Below are 16,141 nucleotides of genomic sequence, written 5' to 3'. Positions count from 1 at the left end.
GCCCCGACGTGAGCAGCTGTGAGAAGGCCCGGCTCGTTAGCCCCGAGGGCAGCAGGCTGAGGCCCCTGAGCGACGAAAACGCCGCAGAAACTGGCGACCGGCCCACCTTCCCCAGGGCGAAGGCTCTGAATCCCGACGACCGTTAACTCGGCGGCGGCACGACGACCTCAGACGGCCGCGGCCCACAAAGCTCCGGACCGCAGAGCAGGCGGCGTCTCCCGGGCTCAACCTCGCGCCCCTCGCTCGATCTGATTGGACGGCGGAGGGAAAGGGGCGGGGAGACCCCGGCAGGAGGCGCGCGCAGGCCGGCCGGCCGGGGGCTTCCCGCGGAGACACCCAGGGGGTCAAGGGGCGGGAGCGGCGCCCGAGCGGCGCGCGTGCGCAGGTCGGGAGGTGGCCGCGGGGTGCTGCTGGGAGGGCTGGGCGGTTCGAGAAACGGGTGGGCGACGGCCGGGTGGGCGCAGGAGGGAGCGCGCGTGCGCCGGAGCCGCAGCCGCGGGAGGAGGCGGGAGCTGAGGAGGCTGCGGAGGGGGCGGGTCGCGTCGGGCGCCACGTCCGCAGCCCGAGGCCGCCGCCGCCAACGCACACAGTTTCCTGCCTTTGCAGCCTGAGGAGATCCTCCGGAGCCCGCGTCTGCCTCTGCCGCCCAGCCCGCCGCGGCCCTCCTGCGTGTGCGCGCTCTGTCGGCCCGGCCCCAGCCGCAGGCGCCGGCCCGCGACCCCGGCGGTGAGTAAGTCGGCCTGGGCGGGCGGGGGGCGCCGCCGCGGCTGCCTGCCCCCCCGTGCTCTCCTCCTTCCGTGAGCCCCCCTGCACCTCAGCTCCTCCCGCCCGGGCCTTTCGGGGGCTCCGGGCGGGCAAGGGGGAGGGGCCGAGCGAAGTTGGGGGCGGAGGGGGGCTCGCTCGCGGGGCTGCCCCTCAGTGTGCATCGCCGACTCCCCTGCCGCGGCCGACGGCTGGGGACCCCCGGGGGAGCCCCCGCCGGGCTTCTGGTGTCCCGGGTGTCAGGCTAGGGGGCGGGCGTGGGCAGGGGTCCGCGGCTGAGGGGCTGGGCGCAGGGCTCCCTGAGCCCCGCTAACTCCTGACCTGTTGATAAACCGCGCTCTCGGGTTCTTCCCGGGTCCGGAGGCTCCCGCGCCCACCCTCAGTCTGAAGTGTGGGGATGGGGAGGGGGCGCTGGGGCACCGGTCGGTGCAGCGTTGCCTTCTCCCGTCTCATGAAAACTGCCTGCTGTGCGCACGCAGCTTCGTGACTAGTGCCCAGGCCGCCACTCGCAACCAGATCGCCCCCCCCGAACCCGCCTTACATAGAAATTCTGGAACCCCACGGCAGTGGGGGTGTGCTGGGTGTCCAGCGTGGAGCGGAGGAGGGAGGTGCCGGGCGCAGCCCTCGACTCGGCGCCTCCAGGGTCATTTTCTGCCTCCTGCCACGTCACTCCCTCTGCTAAAGGGGGAAAAAAAATACCAGAGACTTGCTGGTGTGTCTAAAGGGATCAGTGGTTGGGGAAGGGGCCCTTGGGAAGGGTTAAGAACACCTAGAGAAAAGAGAGTTCTTATTTATTACGCCCTGGTGACCGCTTTGCTAATACCAAGTGAAAATACTTTATTTGCTCTCTGTGACTACTGTTATATGCTTTTGTTTAACCTTTCAAACTTGCACTGGTGTGGGTGCTCACTCTCAGGGGTTCCCTAGGAATAATGATCACACTAACAGATGTGTGTGTGAGCCCTTCCCATGCCTGCTTTTTATACAGAAAGGGTTAAGTAATTTTTAATAAACCGTATGCATCCTGTTTGGCTTTTCCCACTTTCATTTCTTTAGTCTTTGTCCTAACAAGTAGCAGAAAATAAGTTCATTAAAAGTTTGTGCATTTATAGAAAGCATCTTTAGAGAAGTTTTAAGTGATTACTACATTAGGCGAGTAAATGCGCAGATATGTGTTTGCTGTTTTTAAACTCTGTGGACAAATCTCTACCTTTCTTTGTTTCAGTCACTGAGTGTTTGCTTCTACTTCCTAAAGATACGTCACTGGATTCTATATAAACACCTTAAGAATAGGGTCTTTGTATTCTTGTTCTCCACCATACCTCCTGTCTAACAGGGTGTCTGACACCTGGGAGGGATGCTAATATTTGTAGAACTAATGAGTTAGTGAAGATGACAGGCATAATGGTTTTCTGAGTACTGTAATTCTTAATGTTTCGTTTAAGTACAGCTTTTAAAAATTGCCATTTTGACACTGACAGTTGCTACTTGTCACTGAATATGCACTTACATTTAAGTTACACTGGCAGATTGCTTTGTCTTGCCAGATTCTGTGCATTTCCTGTCAGTCAGTTTGCTGTTGACTTAATAGGCAGGGGCCATTTTTAAAAGTAGCTTGTTCCGTATAGTAGCTAAACCAACCAGAGAAGGCTAAAAACAGGGAGCTGCTGTTGTAATGTGCACTGCTTGTGGGTGTATGAAAGTTCTGTGTAAATATATTATTGAGTCTTCCTGCAGTTTTTTGGCAAAGAAGCTAAAACATGGGGGTGTGGCAGAATTCCTGTATGGAGAATATGTAGAAAAATTTAGCTGATTTTTTTATAGTCTTTTTTCTTACATAAGGACATTGGTACTTACTGTTCAATAACAGATTTTGAGACAGCTTTGAAAGTAAACTGTTGTGCTCTGTATTTTGTAGTTAAGCTTTATACAGTGTGTTAGAGTTGTTCAGCTTCCTTTGGTACATATGAATAAAATATTTAAGTGATTTCTACATGGTGTTTGTTTACTTATTTCTACTGGAATCTTTTTTTTTTATTTTTAAAGGAAAACAGATAAATCAATGCTATTTGTAGGTTTCAGTAATATTTTAATATACAAACTTAAAGGTTTCCATAATGGAAACAGGATACAAATTTGCCTTTGGGTGTCACCCCTCTATGTACTGAAGGAAGTTGAACAACACTAACACACTGTATGAAGCCTAACTACAAAATATGGAGCACAATAGTTCACCTTCAGAGCTGCCTCAAAATCTGTTATTCAATAAGAAGTATCAGTTTCCTATGTAAGAAAGACTATAAATGAATTCTTCTATATAGTCTATATATAGGAACTTTGCCACATCCTCACTCCCATGTATTAGCTTCTTTGTCAAAAAAAAATGCAAGAAGACTCAAAATATATTTATACAGTACTTATTTCTATTATTGGAATAAATTACCCTCTCGGGAATAGTGTTGTTAATTCTTGCTCAATATATTTGCCTCTGCAATGTCTGTGATACTGTTGTACTGGACAAGAATTATTTTTCCCCCCTTAAAGAGCTAAAAGTAACTGCTAATGAATTGGTAGTCATAATATTCAGTCTGTAGCAAATAAGTTTTATATTTCACAATTTTTTAAGAAGCCACTGAGAGCCAGTTTTAATTGGTATTGTAATAGTTTGCTGATGTGCCAGCACCAAAATCTACAACTTAATTTATGTTCATGGAATGTTAATTGTTCTTCTCTAAAAACTATTTATTGTCTGCAATTATTGCATTCCTTAGGAAAGTTTTTTAAGTAGAATCTTGTGAATATAATGAGCTCCTAGAGAGCAGATATATTTTGTTACTTGAATGAATGAATGAATGACTAAACTGGTAAGTGCTGGGAAAGAGTCCTCATTTTCACTGGATTATAAACTGGTTTAGGGTAGTACCTCTGTGTGTTTAATCACAATGAAATCTTCAGGGTAGAACAGGATGGTAGCAGGGCTCAAGTATATGCTGAAGTAATAATGCAGTGAATTGAGGGCAGGTGGTTGGGATAGAATTTAATAATTTTGTTTAATATATCATTTGAGTGTGACGTTTACAAATGGTCATTTTGACAGTTTCACTGTCAGTTGGTATTTGTCCCACATATATACTTTTTAATTTTATTAGCTGATTATTTACCTTGCACAGTTTTAGGAGACTAGGTGGTATTTGTCATCAGGATTCCCAGTCTCAGTAAAACAGGTCTGTTGCAGTGGCAATAATGAGCAGGGTGGTAATAGAGTATCCCGCTTATTCTGGATTTTGCCTTTCATAGTTTTAGTTATCCAAGGTCTCAGTTAACCACTGTCAAATGCAGTCCCCAGGGGTTTTAAAATACTAAGTGGAAAATTCTAGGAATAAAAAACTCAAGTTTTAAGTTATTCTCAATAGTATAAGGAGATCTCATGTCACCCAGTTCCCTCCCCCTGCCTAGCACATCCATGCTGAATATACCACATTGCCTGCCCATTAGTCACTTAGCTGTCTTGGTTATCAGATGGACTGTTGCACTGACTGTTGACTGTTACAGTGCTTGTGTTGAAGAACCCTCCTTTTCTTAATAGTGATCCCAAAGCACAAGAACAGTGATATTGGCAACTTTAATATGTCAAAGATGAGTTATAAAATACAGCATATCCTTTAAGTGAAAAGGTGAAATAAGATATTTTGAGAGAAAATTGCTTTCATGTAGCTTTGATGATACTGTGTTATACTTGTTTTATTATTGATTATTGTGCCTAATATAGAAATTAAACTTTGTTAAAGGTCTCATACTTTTTGTGAACTTTTTGATGCACCCTTGTATGCATCACTTATTGTGCCAAAATAAGTTTACCTTTTCATTCTATTTCCCACAAACTTTTTGAAGCACCTGCATATATATAGATTTCTGTGCTGTCTGCAGTTGCAGGCATCCACTGGGGTTCTTGGAACATGTTCCCCATGGATAAGGTGAGACTTCAATATAAAAAGTAGTGTTTATAAACAGGTAATACCACTAAAAGTTCAGCAGATATGTCTGTAGAATTTAGGAATAGCTTATGTGAATAAAAAATACAAATGGCACTACTTACATGTAAGGATTTTAGCAAATACCTTTATAAGATAATGCAGTGTTGTTCAGATTAGGAATTCAGGAAGGCCGGCACCGCGGCTCAATAGGCTAATCCTTCACCTGCGACGCCGGCACACTGGGTTCTAGTCCCAGTCGGGGCGCTGGATTCTGTCCCGGTTGCCCCTCTTCCAGGCCAGCTCTCTGCTGTGGCCTGGGAGTGCAGTCCTTGGGCCCTGCATCCGCATGGGAGACCAGGAGAAGCACCTGGCTCCTGGCTTCGGATCAGCACGGTGCGCCGGCCGCCGGCCGCGGTGGCCATTGGAGGGTGAACCAACAGCAAAATGAAGACCTTTCTCTCTGTCTCTCTCTCTCTCACTGTCCACTCTGCCTGTCAAAAAAAAAAAAAAAAAAAAAAAAAGGAATTCAGGAAAATATATCTCAAATACTTGTGGCTTTTATACAATTTTCATTACTCTAAGAGTTTTACAGAAATTTTAATACTACATACTTGCTTTTAAGACCAGTGATGTACCAGAAACACAAACATTAAAACAAAACACAACAGAAATCAATCTCTGTGGCTTCTTAGGACTTGCAAGGCCTTCTAAATAGCAAGTACCTACGTAGACATGTGCCTGGCCTATCCAGATTCCAGATGTGCTGTTGCATCGTTTTTGATAACCCCTGGTAACTATTGCTAAAAATTTTAAAGATAACTATTTCTATATAATAGTTTCTAGCTTTCTACATCTCACAGCTTTCTATAGAAATACTCCTAAGTGAAGGGCAGAGTGAATTTACGGTGGGAGTGGTTGGGCTGGCAAGGGAGAGTGAGTAAATCAGTGCACCGAGAAGCAGCCCCAGGCAAGAATGGAATTGCTTCTAATTGTCTTAAAAAAAAAATCCCAAGCACCTCTATTTTACTTTTTAATGTGTGTGCATTTAAAAATGAAAGTATGTTAAATTACTATCCAGTGAAATATATGCCCCTGGCATAGTGCTGCTCACTTTCAAAAAGGTACATTTGAAAAGTTCAATTCCAGGGGCAGGCTTTTTTTTTGGGAGGGGAAGATTTATTACAGCTCTGTCTCCTGGTTCACTTCCCAAATGACTGCAATAGCCAGGGCTGGGCCAGGCCAGAGTCGGGAACTCCATCATGGCTGGGGCCCAATACTTGGGCCATCTTCTGTTTTCCAGGTACGTTAGCAGGTAGCTGGATTGGAAGCAGAGCAGCCAGGACTTGGACCAGCACTCTGATCTGGAATGTGAGCATTGCAAGCAGAGGCTTAACCCATTGTACCACAATGCAGGCCCCAAAGAAAGCATGTCAAATATTTGGGAGGATTGACATTTTCTGAATAATTACCTTTAAAGAGATGTCTTAATGTGGAGTTCTCTTGGAGTGGATAACAGTCCTTAGCAATATGATGCCCTTAATGTAAGTTAATAGCCTGCATTAGGCTATTTCTCAGGGTTTCCTCACCAAGGATGTAACTGAATAAAACACATACTTTCTGCTCTGCCTTTTGAATAAAAACAAAATTACTCAGTAATGTCATTTTCTTAAAGTGTTATGTGATGCAAGTATATTGGTTTTTAGATGATTAACTTCATCTGTGAGTAAAAACCTAGAATAACTAGGACCAGATGAACTGCATAATTTTTTAAAATATCATTTATGGAGCAGGCATTGTGCAGTGGGTTAAGCTGCTGCTCCCCATATTGGAATACCTGGTTCACCTGGCCACTCTGCTTCCAATCCAGCTCCCTGGTAATGCATCATGAGAGGCAGGAGATGATGGCTCAAATAATTGGGTCCTGGAACTCAGATGGAACAGGCTTCTGGCTTCAGCATGGCCTAGCCCTGGCTGTGGGCATTTGGGGGGTGAATCAGCTGATAGAAGATCTGTCTCTTGGCTCTGCCTTTCAAATAAACAAAAATAATATTTAAAACATACCTTGTTTATGAGTATTGTTAATTTCCAAGGCTTAAAATATGCCTTTTTCTTGCTAATTATAAAAATAATACATTTATGGTAGAAAATTTAAATAAATATTAACTACATATGTGTCTATATATGCAAATATATATTTGTATACATTTATGTGACTGCATAATGCTGTATGTATTCCCTAATGACAGTCTTGGTTAATGCTATGGCATGTTTCCTTCTAGTCTTCTGTATTTGTGTTTTTTAAAAAATTAGATCATATGATCTTCATAAATTATTTTAACCTCTTCATTGTGTATGTCTTCTAGAAAGCTTATAAATTCCTCTTTTGTTTTCCATGAGGCTGTACTCATTTAGCTATTCATTTTCAGGTGTGGTTTTTTTTTTTTTTTTTTTTTTTTGGCTCATCTTGTGTATGAGCAATCCAACTGAGGTTGTGGTCCTCTTCTCATCACTGTTTTCCTTGATCATATCACATACCCCCACCTCCTGGCTTCAGGTATCACTTCAAACCACTCTCAGAATCTCAACCCTGGCCCCTTTAATCCACTTGCTTGCTGAACATGTGTGGGTGCTCTGAAGGCATCTCAGTTTCAAGTCCTTCTCTCTTAAAAGTGGTTTCTTGCCCAGCGCCGTAGCTCAATAGGCTAATCCTCTGCCTTGCAGTGCCGGCACACCGGGTTCTAGTCCCAGTCGGGGCACCGGATTCTGTCCCGGTTGCCCCTCTTCCAGGCCAGCTCTCTGCTGCGGCCCGGGAATGCAGTGGAGGATGGCCCAAGTGCTTGGACCCTGAACCCCATGGGAGACCAGAAGAAGCACCTGGCTCCTGCCTTCGGATCAGCGAGCTGTGCTAGCCGCGGCAGCCATTGGAGGGTGAACCAACGGCAAAGGAAGACCTTTCTCTCTGTCTCTCTCTCTCACTGTCCACTCTGCCTGTCAAAAAAAAAAAAAAAAAAAAGTGGTTTCTTTTCTGATGTCCCATCATCTGTCTACTTGCTCTCCCACTAGGGAGCTGACATCCTAGATTCTCCCCTTGATCTCACATTATATTCTCAAGTTAAATTCTGTACATAAGAAATTTAAGTATTTGAGTCCCCAGCATATATCAGAAATTGATTAAAGCCCTGGGGATAGAATAGTAAATAAAAACAAGCCCTTGTTTTCATGGAACTAACAGTCTAATTGGGATAGACACAAGGTAAACAGATACATACTAGGGACTTCAAAAAGTTCACAGAAAATAGAATTAAAATGTTTATTTTGGTGCCTAAAACTCCATATACACTTTTTTTCGTTATCTGCATTTCCATGATATTTTTGAAGACTCGTGTGTGCATGAATTACATCATGTGACAGTGAGTACTATAAAGAAAATAGAGCAGGGCTAGCTGAAAAAGATAATATTAGAGGGTACTCGTTTAGGTGACCAGAAAAAGTCTTCTAATAAGGCAGTGTTTGCCCAAAGATCTGAATGAAGGAACAAGCCAGGTATACATCTTGGCGAGCCTTTCAGGAAAGTATAAACAAGGAACTTTGTTGCAGGAATGGAATGAGCAAGAGAGAAAATGGTAGGAGATGACATCAGAATGGAAGTGGAGGTTATGTGTCTTCAAGGCCAAGGTGCAAGGAGAGCAAAGGTAGAAGTTTGGAGATCAGAGATTTTGCAGTAATGCAAGTAAGCGTATTTGCCTAGATTGCTCACATTAAAGTGGTAGCAGTAGAAATGATGAGTCATATTCTGGGGGCAGGCCTTTAGTGGTTAAGACACCCACATATCCCATTATCAGAGTACCCGGATCCCAGCTCTGGCTCTTGACTTCAGCTTCCTGATAATGCAGACCCCCAAAGCAATTGGTGGAACTTCAAGGAATTGAGTTGCAGCTATCCACATGGGAGACCTGAATTGAATTCTGACTTCTGGCTTCAGCCCAGTCCAGTCCCAGCTGTTAATGGGAATTTGAGAAATTAACCAGCAGATGGGAGCACTTTTCTCTGTCTCTTAAATAATGAAAATTTAAAAAACAACAACAACAACAACCCTCCTTTGCTGACCTTTCACTAGCTCCCCATTTTACTCAGTTAAAATCCAACCTCTGAGGGCCGCCACCTGCAGTGCTGTCATCCCTGCCATTAGCAGGGAAGTGGAGCAGCTGGGTCTTGAACCAGTGCCCATATGGGATGCTGGCATCATAAGCGGCTTTACCAGCTATGCCACAGTGCTGGCCCTTAACTGTTTGTTTTGCTGCTCCAGGCACCCCAGGGCCTTTGTTTTTGCTGTTTCTTCTGCTTTGAGCACTCTTGACCTGTCATTCTCTCTAGGGATATTATCACAATGACACACTTATCAGTTAAAATATATCCTCTCTTCCCTCTCCTGTTTTCCATAGCATTCAGCACCAACTGACCTTCCCCACCCCACACTGGAGTGTTCATTTCGTGATGGCAGGGGTTCTTTGATCACTGCCATAGCCCAGAGTAGGTACTCAATCGTTTTTTTAACTAATGGATTAAACTCCAGTGTTAGTTTTCACAACATCTTTTTTGAAATCTATTGAATATGTACAGATAAAATCATTGGGCTTCAAGGATGTATGACTAGGAAACAATTAGATGACTGCTAGGATCACAATCCTAGTTTTCTGCCCTACCAAAACAGTATTTTATGTTTTTTTTTTTTTAAGGTAGATTTTGAATTCTGTTTACTACCTGTGTTCCATACAAGATCTGAGAACAGCAAAGAAGTCATCAGAATCTTTTACTTATTCAGATTGAAGTGTCATCTGTATAAGAGAGGGATGTCATTTTTAAAAAGTTTCTCAGAACACCTTTTTTGCTTTTGAAGTTTTATTTAAGCCTGTTGTGAAATAAAGTACAATTAAGTTAACAAGTATTCTGTAGGAAACACTTAACATGTTCTCTGCTACCTCCCCCCACTTTTCAGTTGGTAATTTCAGTGTAAGTCGAAGCATCACAGTAACAGTGTGGAAGGCTTATAGTGTGACTGCCACTACTTGGTGTTTCAGATAAGATTTGCCCATTGGTACAATTTAAAGTACTTATACACTACAGTTTCAAGTAGAAGAGACAAGATAATGTATGTAGCCTTATAGTAGGCATCTTCAAATGATTTCTGAAGGGGTAATCGTGTGGCACAGCAGGTTAAACTGCTGCCTGCAGTGCCAGCATCCCATATAGGCTGCTCCACCAACCATCCAGCTCTCTGCTAATGTACCTGGGAAAGCAGAGAGGAAGATGGCCCAAGTCCTTGGGCCCCTGCCCCAATGTAGGAGACCTGGGTGAAGCTCCTGGCTCTGGCCTGGCCCAGCCTGGCTGATGCTGCCATTTGGAGAATGAACCAGAGGATGGAGGCACTTGGACGTGTTTGCTGTTGCTCACCAGCTCTCTCTGTCTTTCCCTCTTCTCTATAATTCTGCCTTTCAAGTGAATAAATAATTTTTTTATAAAGTTATCTGAATAAACTGATAAGAGTCTTACCTATTGAATTTAAAATGAAATATGTTTATGTGATTTCTTTAGGAGATCATGAATCAGGCAGATAAAAATCAAGAAATCCCATCATACCTTAGTGATGAGCCGCCAGAAGGTAAGTATGCATCTATAACACTAGAATGGAAAAAATCTTAGTGAATTAAAGCTTATTAAATTTACAGATAACCTATTTACTTTGTCAGTAAATATGTTCCAAAAATAAACATTTTTAGTCTCTAATAAGATACCCCGGATACTGATATATGGAGATACAATTTAACTTTATTATATAAGGACTTTTCCTGTCACTTTTTTACTCTTAAGTAATGGTCTTATTTCACAAGTAAGAATATTCTTTCATTTGAGAAGGGTGGGAGTGGGTACAGAGGAAGATGGACTATGTTTAGTTTTTATGTCCTGTGTACACAAAACCTGTATCAAGAAATCAAAGAAATATTTGTAGTAGGATCCACTTCAAATATATTATTATTATTATCGAGAGGCAGGAGGAGACAGCGAGTCTGTCTACTGGTTTACTCTTCAAATGTCCACAACAGCTGGGCCTGGGGCAGGCTGAAGCCAGGAGCCAGAACTCAATCTAGGTCTCTTCTCTGGGTAGCAGGGACCTAACTACTTGAGCTATCACTTGCACTTGCCCAGGGAACATATAAAGCAAGAAGCTGGAATTGGAAGCAGAGCTGGGACTCTAACCAAGTCAGTCTAGTATGGAATGTGAGTGTCCCAAGAAGTGTCCTGATTGCTGTGTTAAATGCCTGCCCCCTGAATAAAAATGAGTTTAGACAGGAAATACGATTTTAAAGATGAATATTCTGTTTTTATATAGCATTAATTCTTTAAATTTGTCGCTAAGAGATGCATAAAGTAAAGATCTAAATATATTTAAATCAGTGGTTCTCAAACTTTTTGGTTTTAGGATGCTTTTTTAAACTCTGAAAAATTGAGGTCTCAGACCTTGTCCTTATCATATTAGCAATAAAAACTGAGCAATTTGAGTATTCAATAAAAAAACCAAATAGACTTATAACATGTTAACACATTTTTATGAAAAGTAACTTTTCCAAAATAAAAAAAAATTTGTGGGCAAGGTGATGTTTATATGTTTTTGAAAAGCTCTCTAATGTTCAGATTAATGGAACATAGAAGATTCTTGCAAACTATGGCCTTATTCAGTCTGTTGCACATCATCTAACTTTTCGACAAGTTTGCTGTAGGCTCATGACAGAATACAAGAGAAAAGACAAATTGCATCCTCATATTATTAAGAAAATATTTTTTACATTGTCAACCCCCTGAAATAGTGTCAGGGATTCCTAGGGGTATCAGACCACACCTTGAGAACCACTGCTTTATATGAAATTGTTTCAGAAATGCCTGAATCTTATTGAGGAACTGAAAGATAAATGTTTATTCTTTGATTTTCTCATGCTCTTTTGAATATATTTTTTAAAAGTTACGTATTAGTAACAAAATTATAAATCAGCGAAACATGTAAAATAGATCTTTATAATAGTATTCTGCTTTATGAAAGCAGAATTTTCTGTTTTATAAAGCATGTCTTTTAATAGATACTAAGACTTAGCATTGGACCAACATATGTAAAAATGTGTACAACCATGCCCTTGAGGGAAGCGCATGTCACTGTCTCAGTCAGTTGGGGTGGCTGGCCTTATCAAATCAACCTCCTGATTGTGAGAAACTTTCAGGTTGCTTAATTAAAAAACAACAACAAAAACAACTGATAGTTGACTGTTTCATGAAATTTTCTTTCATACAGGTTCAATGAAAGATCACCCACAGCAGCAACCAGGCATGTTGTCCCGTGTGACTGGAGGTATCTTCAGTGTTACAAAGGGAGCTGTTGGTGCCACCATTGGTGGTGTGGCTTGGATTGGTGGAAAGAGTCTGGAGGTGACCAAAACAGCTGTTACAACTGTGCCTTCCATGGGAATAGGGCTGGTGAAAGGGGGTGTGTCTGCGGTGGCTGGAGGTGTTACAGCTGTTGGGTCCGCTGTTGTAAACAAAGTGCCCTTAACAGGAAAGAAGAAAGACAAGTCTGACTAAAATAAGGAGAAACACGTACTCTCCACAGCATTATGATGCCAGTGGCATTGAATTGCTAAATTGTGGACTACAACCAGGTCACTTGTTTTGGACATTTATCTTCTTAACTGCTGTGTTGAAAGTATTGATGACTGGCTTTCGTCTAAAAAGAAGAGACCAATACTAGCACAGTATATGAAGGTTTCTCATACTTAAGTTCCAGCTTTCTATCTGGTAAAATGTTACGCTCACTCAGTTGTAACTGAAGATATGGTATGTTTGAATATTTACTATAAGTCTTTCAGTTTGACTCAAAATGTGAAAGTTGAATTTAGTAGATGATCTTTCCAGTTCCATATGTACAATGTGCCAGGTAACTCATCTGCCCCTTAAGAAGGGAGTCTTGAACTACATAAACTGTACCTTTGATGTGCCTAATAGTTTCAGATGTCTTAGTTTTTTATAATCATAGTTGATAAGGCCAAGAGGCATTCTTTTCTTATTTATGCTGGCAAATTAGCAGGAATTAGAGAAGTTTAAAAGAAAACATAAATGGTTTTATGATGCTGTTAGCCATCTTTTGTTAGATAATGCATTTTATTCATTTAATCATTGATGCCTTACAAAAGAACACGTGTTTTCTAACACCCTAGATGTGTGCGGTTCATACTCTTTATGGATTCTTTTAAAGGTTTGTGGTGAACTTAGAATCTCAGAATTAGAGAAGCTATTTTTTGCAGTCAGGTGGGTAAGATAGTGCTTGTTAACTGTCTTGTTGGTAGTTAAAATCAAGTTGTGTGCTTTTGCCTGCACTCATGCTCCACCATTAATACACTTCACAATGCCTAAGGAGCATTTTGTTATTGATTAGGAGCTGTGTTGGAAGTGTTTCATATTAATAAGAAATAGGCAATTGAAGAGCTATTTAAAGCATTCAAAATAAAGTCTCCTTCACAACTATTCTATTCTTAGACAGTCTTAAATTATTAGCAGTATCCCTTTTTAAAAACAATCACAGATAAATGAGGACTTTCAAATGGATTGAAATGGGCTCTATACATTCACAGCATGTAAATGTAAAGAATATTTAATGTGAATGTAAAGAATATTTAAGTGCTCTCAGTGGTTTATACAGGCTTTGAAAATGTTATCTTACAGTCTTTCAAAGCAGCTGTACTTTGTATCAGTTCTCAAACCAATTTCAGGTAGGGAATTGAAGTTTCTGATTATGGATGGTAAATATGTCGTATCTTATAAACGTGTTTCATTCATTTGCAAAGGTATGAACTAGGTGGAATTGATTTTGTTGTTTCATGTTTAGTTTCTAAAAATATAACAACTGGCGTACATATATTTGGCATTCCTTTTAACTAAAGGTTACAATCCAAATGTGGAAGATCTTAATTTTCCTTATACTTAAATTGGGAAATTTGTCTCCATTCTGCTGACTTGGGGTGGTGGGTGAAACCCATTGGTAAATAAAACAGTGTCCCTGAGAACTTCAAACAGATTACTCCTGACAACTGAGGCTCAACTGTATGTAAACTACTAAGAGTATTACATTAATAATATGGATCAGCAGATGAATGAGAATGTAACAACTTTTAAAGGTATTTATAAATACCAGCAGGGATTTTAAGCAAATCTACAAATGTTCTTCTACAACATACAAAATTTGAAAGTCATTAGTAAGTTCAACTCATCAGGAATTAAGTGGTCATTTATTTCAAGTAATGAGATTTAAGGTGTGTTTGGTATGTGTTGTTGTATATCCTTATTAGCAAAGAGGATTTAAAAAAATGCAAAATTAATAGATGAACACTAAGTGATCTAAATAATGGTCTTGGAGAACTTGTTTCCTGCTATTTGGACGAAATTACTATTTCATTGCTAGATAATATTTCTAGTCTATCTTCTTTAGTCATGGGCTCTGCTGTGCTTTGTATCTGAATTTTTAAGTATAGACTTTAGCTTACTGTCTTTTTGCATATTTATTTTCAACTTCACTTGTCTTTAATATTGCTTGAGGAAAAATGGTTGTAATTAAATTTCTGCTACAGAAAAGCCACCTGGTACATTTAGTCTCATCAAGATTGCTTTCAATTCAAAAGTGTAACTTTGTTCACAGGGGCTTTTGCAATGACAGCAGAGAACTGTGCAAATGTACACTTGGTTAATAGAGATTCTTATTGAAACGAACTTGCCATTTGATATGTATAGCTGTTTGAGACTTTTTAGTTTATTTACATAGACTAGCAGTTTGACCTGTTAAACAGGACTAGTTGACTTCAAGAAACTTAAGGTTGTTGTGTACACTTGGAGGCATCTGTTATTAAACTTGTCTTTTGAGTGGGTATTTGACACAATAAGGATAAAGTTGTGTGCCCACTTGAATGACTGATCTAATTATGTTGATATTATGAATACTGTTCTTAGTGAAATGTCAGATGAAAATAACTGAATAAATTTTTTGTATTAAAGGGATGGGAAAAGAACACATGAATCTGTGAATAAAAGCACTATGATCTGCAAAATATGGAATGTTTCATAAAGAAATAAAGGATATTTTAATATAGGGTCATCTTAAAAATTTTACATAGTTCAGAAAATGCTATGGCCAATTAAATTTTGTGATAGTACTGTACAAACATGTATTCTCAAATATGCATTTTTATACCAACACAACAGTAAAATACAAATATATTTCAAACACCTCTAATAAAAATTCACCATGCAGATTTCTAGGTTTTACCCCACCTTACTGAATCTCTGCAGGATGGGGCCCTGGGCCGCACTTTAAATCTCTTCAGGTTATTCTTGTGCTCACTAAAGTTTGAAAACTAAGCAGGAGTTACAAAGTAAGAAGCACTGCTCTCTATTCTGTGTAGCTGTGGAACCATCTCAGGCCTCTGACTGAACAGAAATGACAGAAACAGGGAGGAGGGCAAAACGTGCCTATTTACTGAGCACCTGCCTATCTGCCAGATGCCGTCCATACATCACCCAGTGAAATCAGTTTGAAGTGCATACGAAGGAAGTGTCTCACTTCCTTTTTACAGATAAAGAACAGGCTAACTTTCCATGTAAGCTGAATTTCTTTGAATCAGTGTTAAGTTATGACTTGTCCAGCTGATGTTGAAAAATGGAAAGGTGGCTTTATTCTGTGTTGAATAAAGTAATCATTGACTTACCAGGCTGTCAGACTTGAGGCGCACTGGAAGTCTTCGAAGAGATCATACGTACTTTGGTGGTTAATTACAGTTTGCTAAAGAAGTGAATTTAGTGTTATTGTACATAAATTGCCTGATGAAATTTAATTTTGTTAGAACCTTTCTGCACAAAGGAAATAAAATTTGATTCCAGTGTTTTATGTAAGGATATTTCTCCCAGCTATGTTACTGATTATGAAATTTTTTTTTTTTTTTTTTTTTTTTTACAGGCAGAGTGGATAGTGAGAGAGAGAGAGACAGAGAGAAAGGTCTTCCTTTTGCCGTTGGTTCACCCTCCAATGGCCGCCGCGGTAGCGCGCTGCGGCCGGCGCACCGCACTGATCCGATGGCAGGAGCCAGGTGCTTCTCCTGGTCTCCCATGCGGGTGCAGGGCCCAAGCACTTGGGCCATCCTCCACTGCACTCCCTGGCCACAGCAGAGAGCTGGCCTGGAAGAGGGGCAACCGGGACAGGATCGGTGCCCCGACCGGGACTAGAACCCGGTGTGCCGGCGCCGCAAGGCGGAGGATTAGCCTAGTGAGCCGCGGCGCCGGCTTGATTATGAAATTTTTAAAATTGTTTCACAGGGAGA

At 41.3% G+C, this 16,141-nt stretch overlaps 1 protein-coding gene across 1 annotated transcript; it reads left to right on the top strand.

Annotated features, from left to right (window-relative positions):
• The first annotated feature begins 550 nt into the window (after positions 1 to 550).
• TMEM263 (transmembrane protein 263) lies at positions 551 to 15,745 on the top strand. Its single transcript, XM_062202971.1, has 3 exons — positions 551 to 726; positions 10,329 to 10,395; positions 12,076 to 15,745. The coding sequence occupies exons 2-3, from the start codon at positions 10,335 to 10,337 to the stop codon at positions 12,360 to 12,362; spliced, it is 348 nt and encodes a 115-aa protein (XP_062058955.1). The 5' UTR covers positions 551 to 726; positions 10,329 to 10,334; the 3' UTR covers positions 12,363 to 15,745.
• Positions 15,746 to 16,141: the final 396 nt, after the last annotated feature.

This window comes from Lepus europaeus, chromosome 10, assembly GCF_033115175.1.
Source record: "Lepus europaeus isolate LE1 chromosome 10, mLepTim1.pri, whole genome shotgun sequence".
NCBI classification, from domain to species: domain Eukaryota; kingdom Metazoa; phylum Chordata; class Mammalia; order Lagomorpha; family Leporidae; genus Lepus; species Lepus europaeus.
Note: the sequence above shows the minus strand (reverse complement) of the source record. Positions and strands in the feature narration are given on the sequence as shown.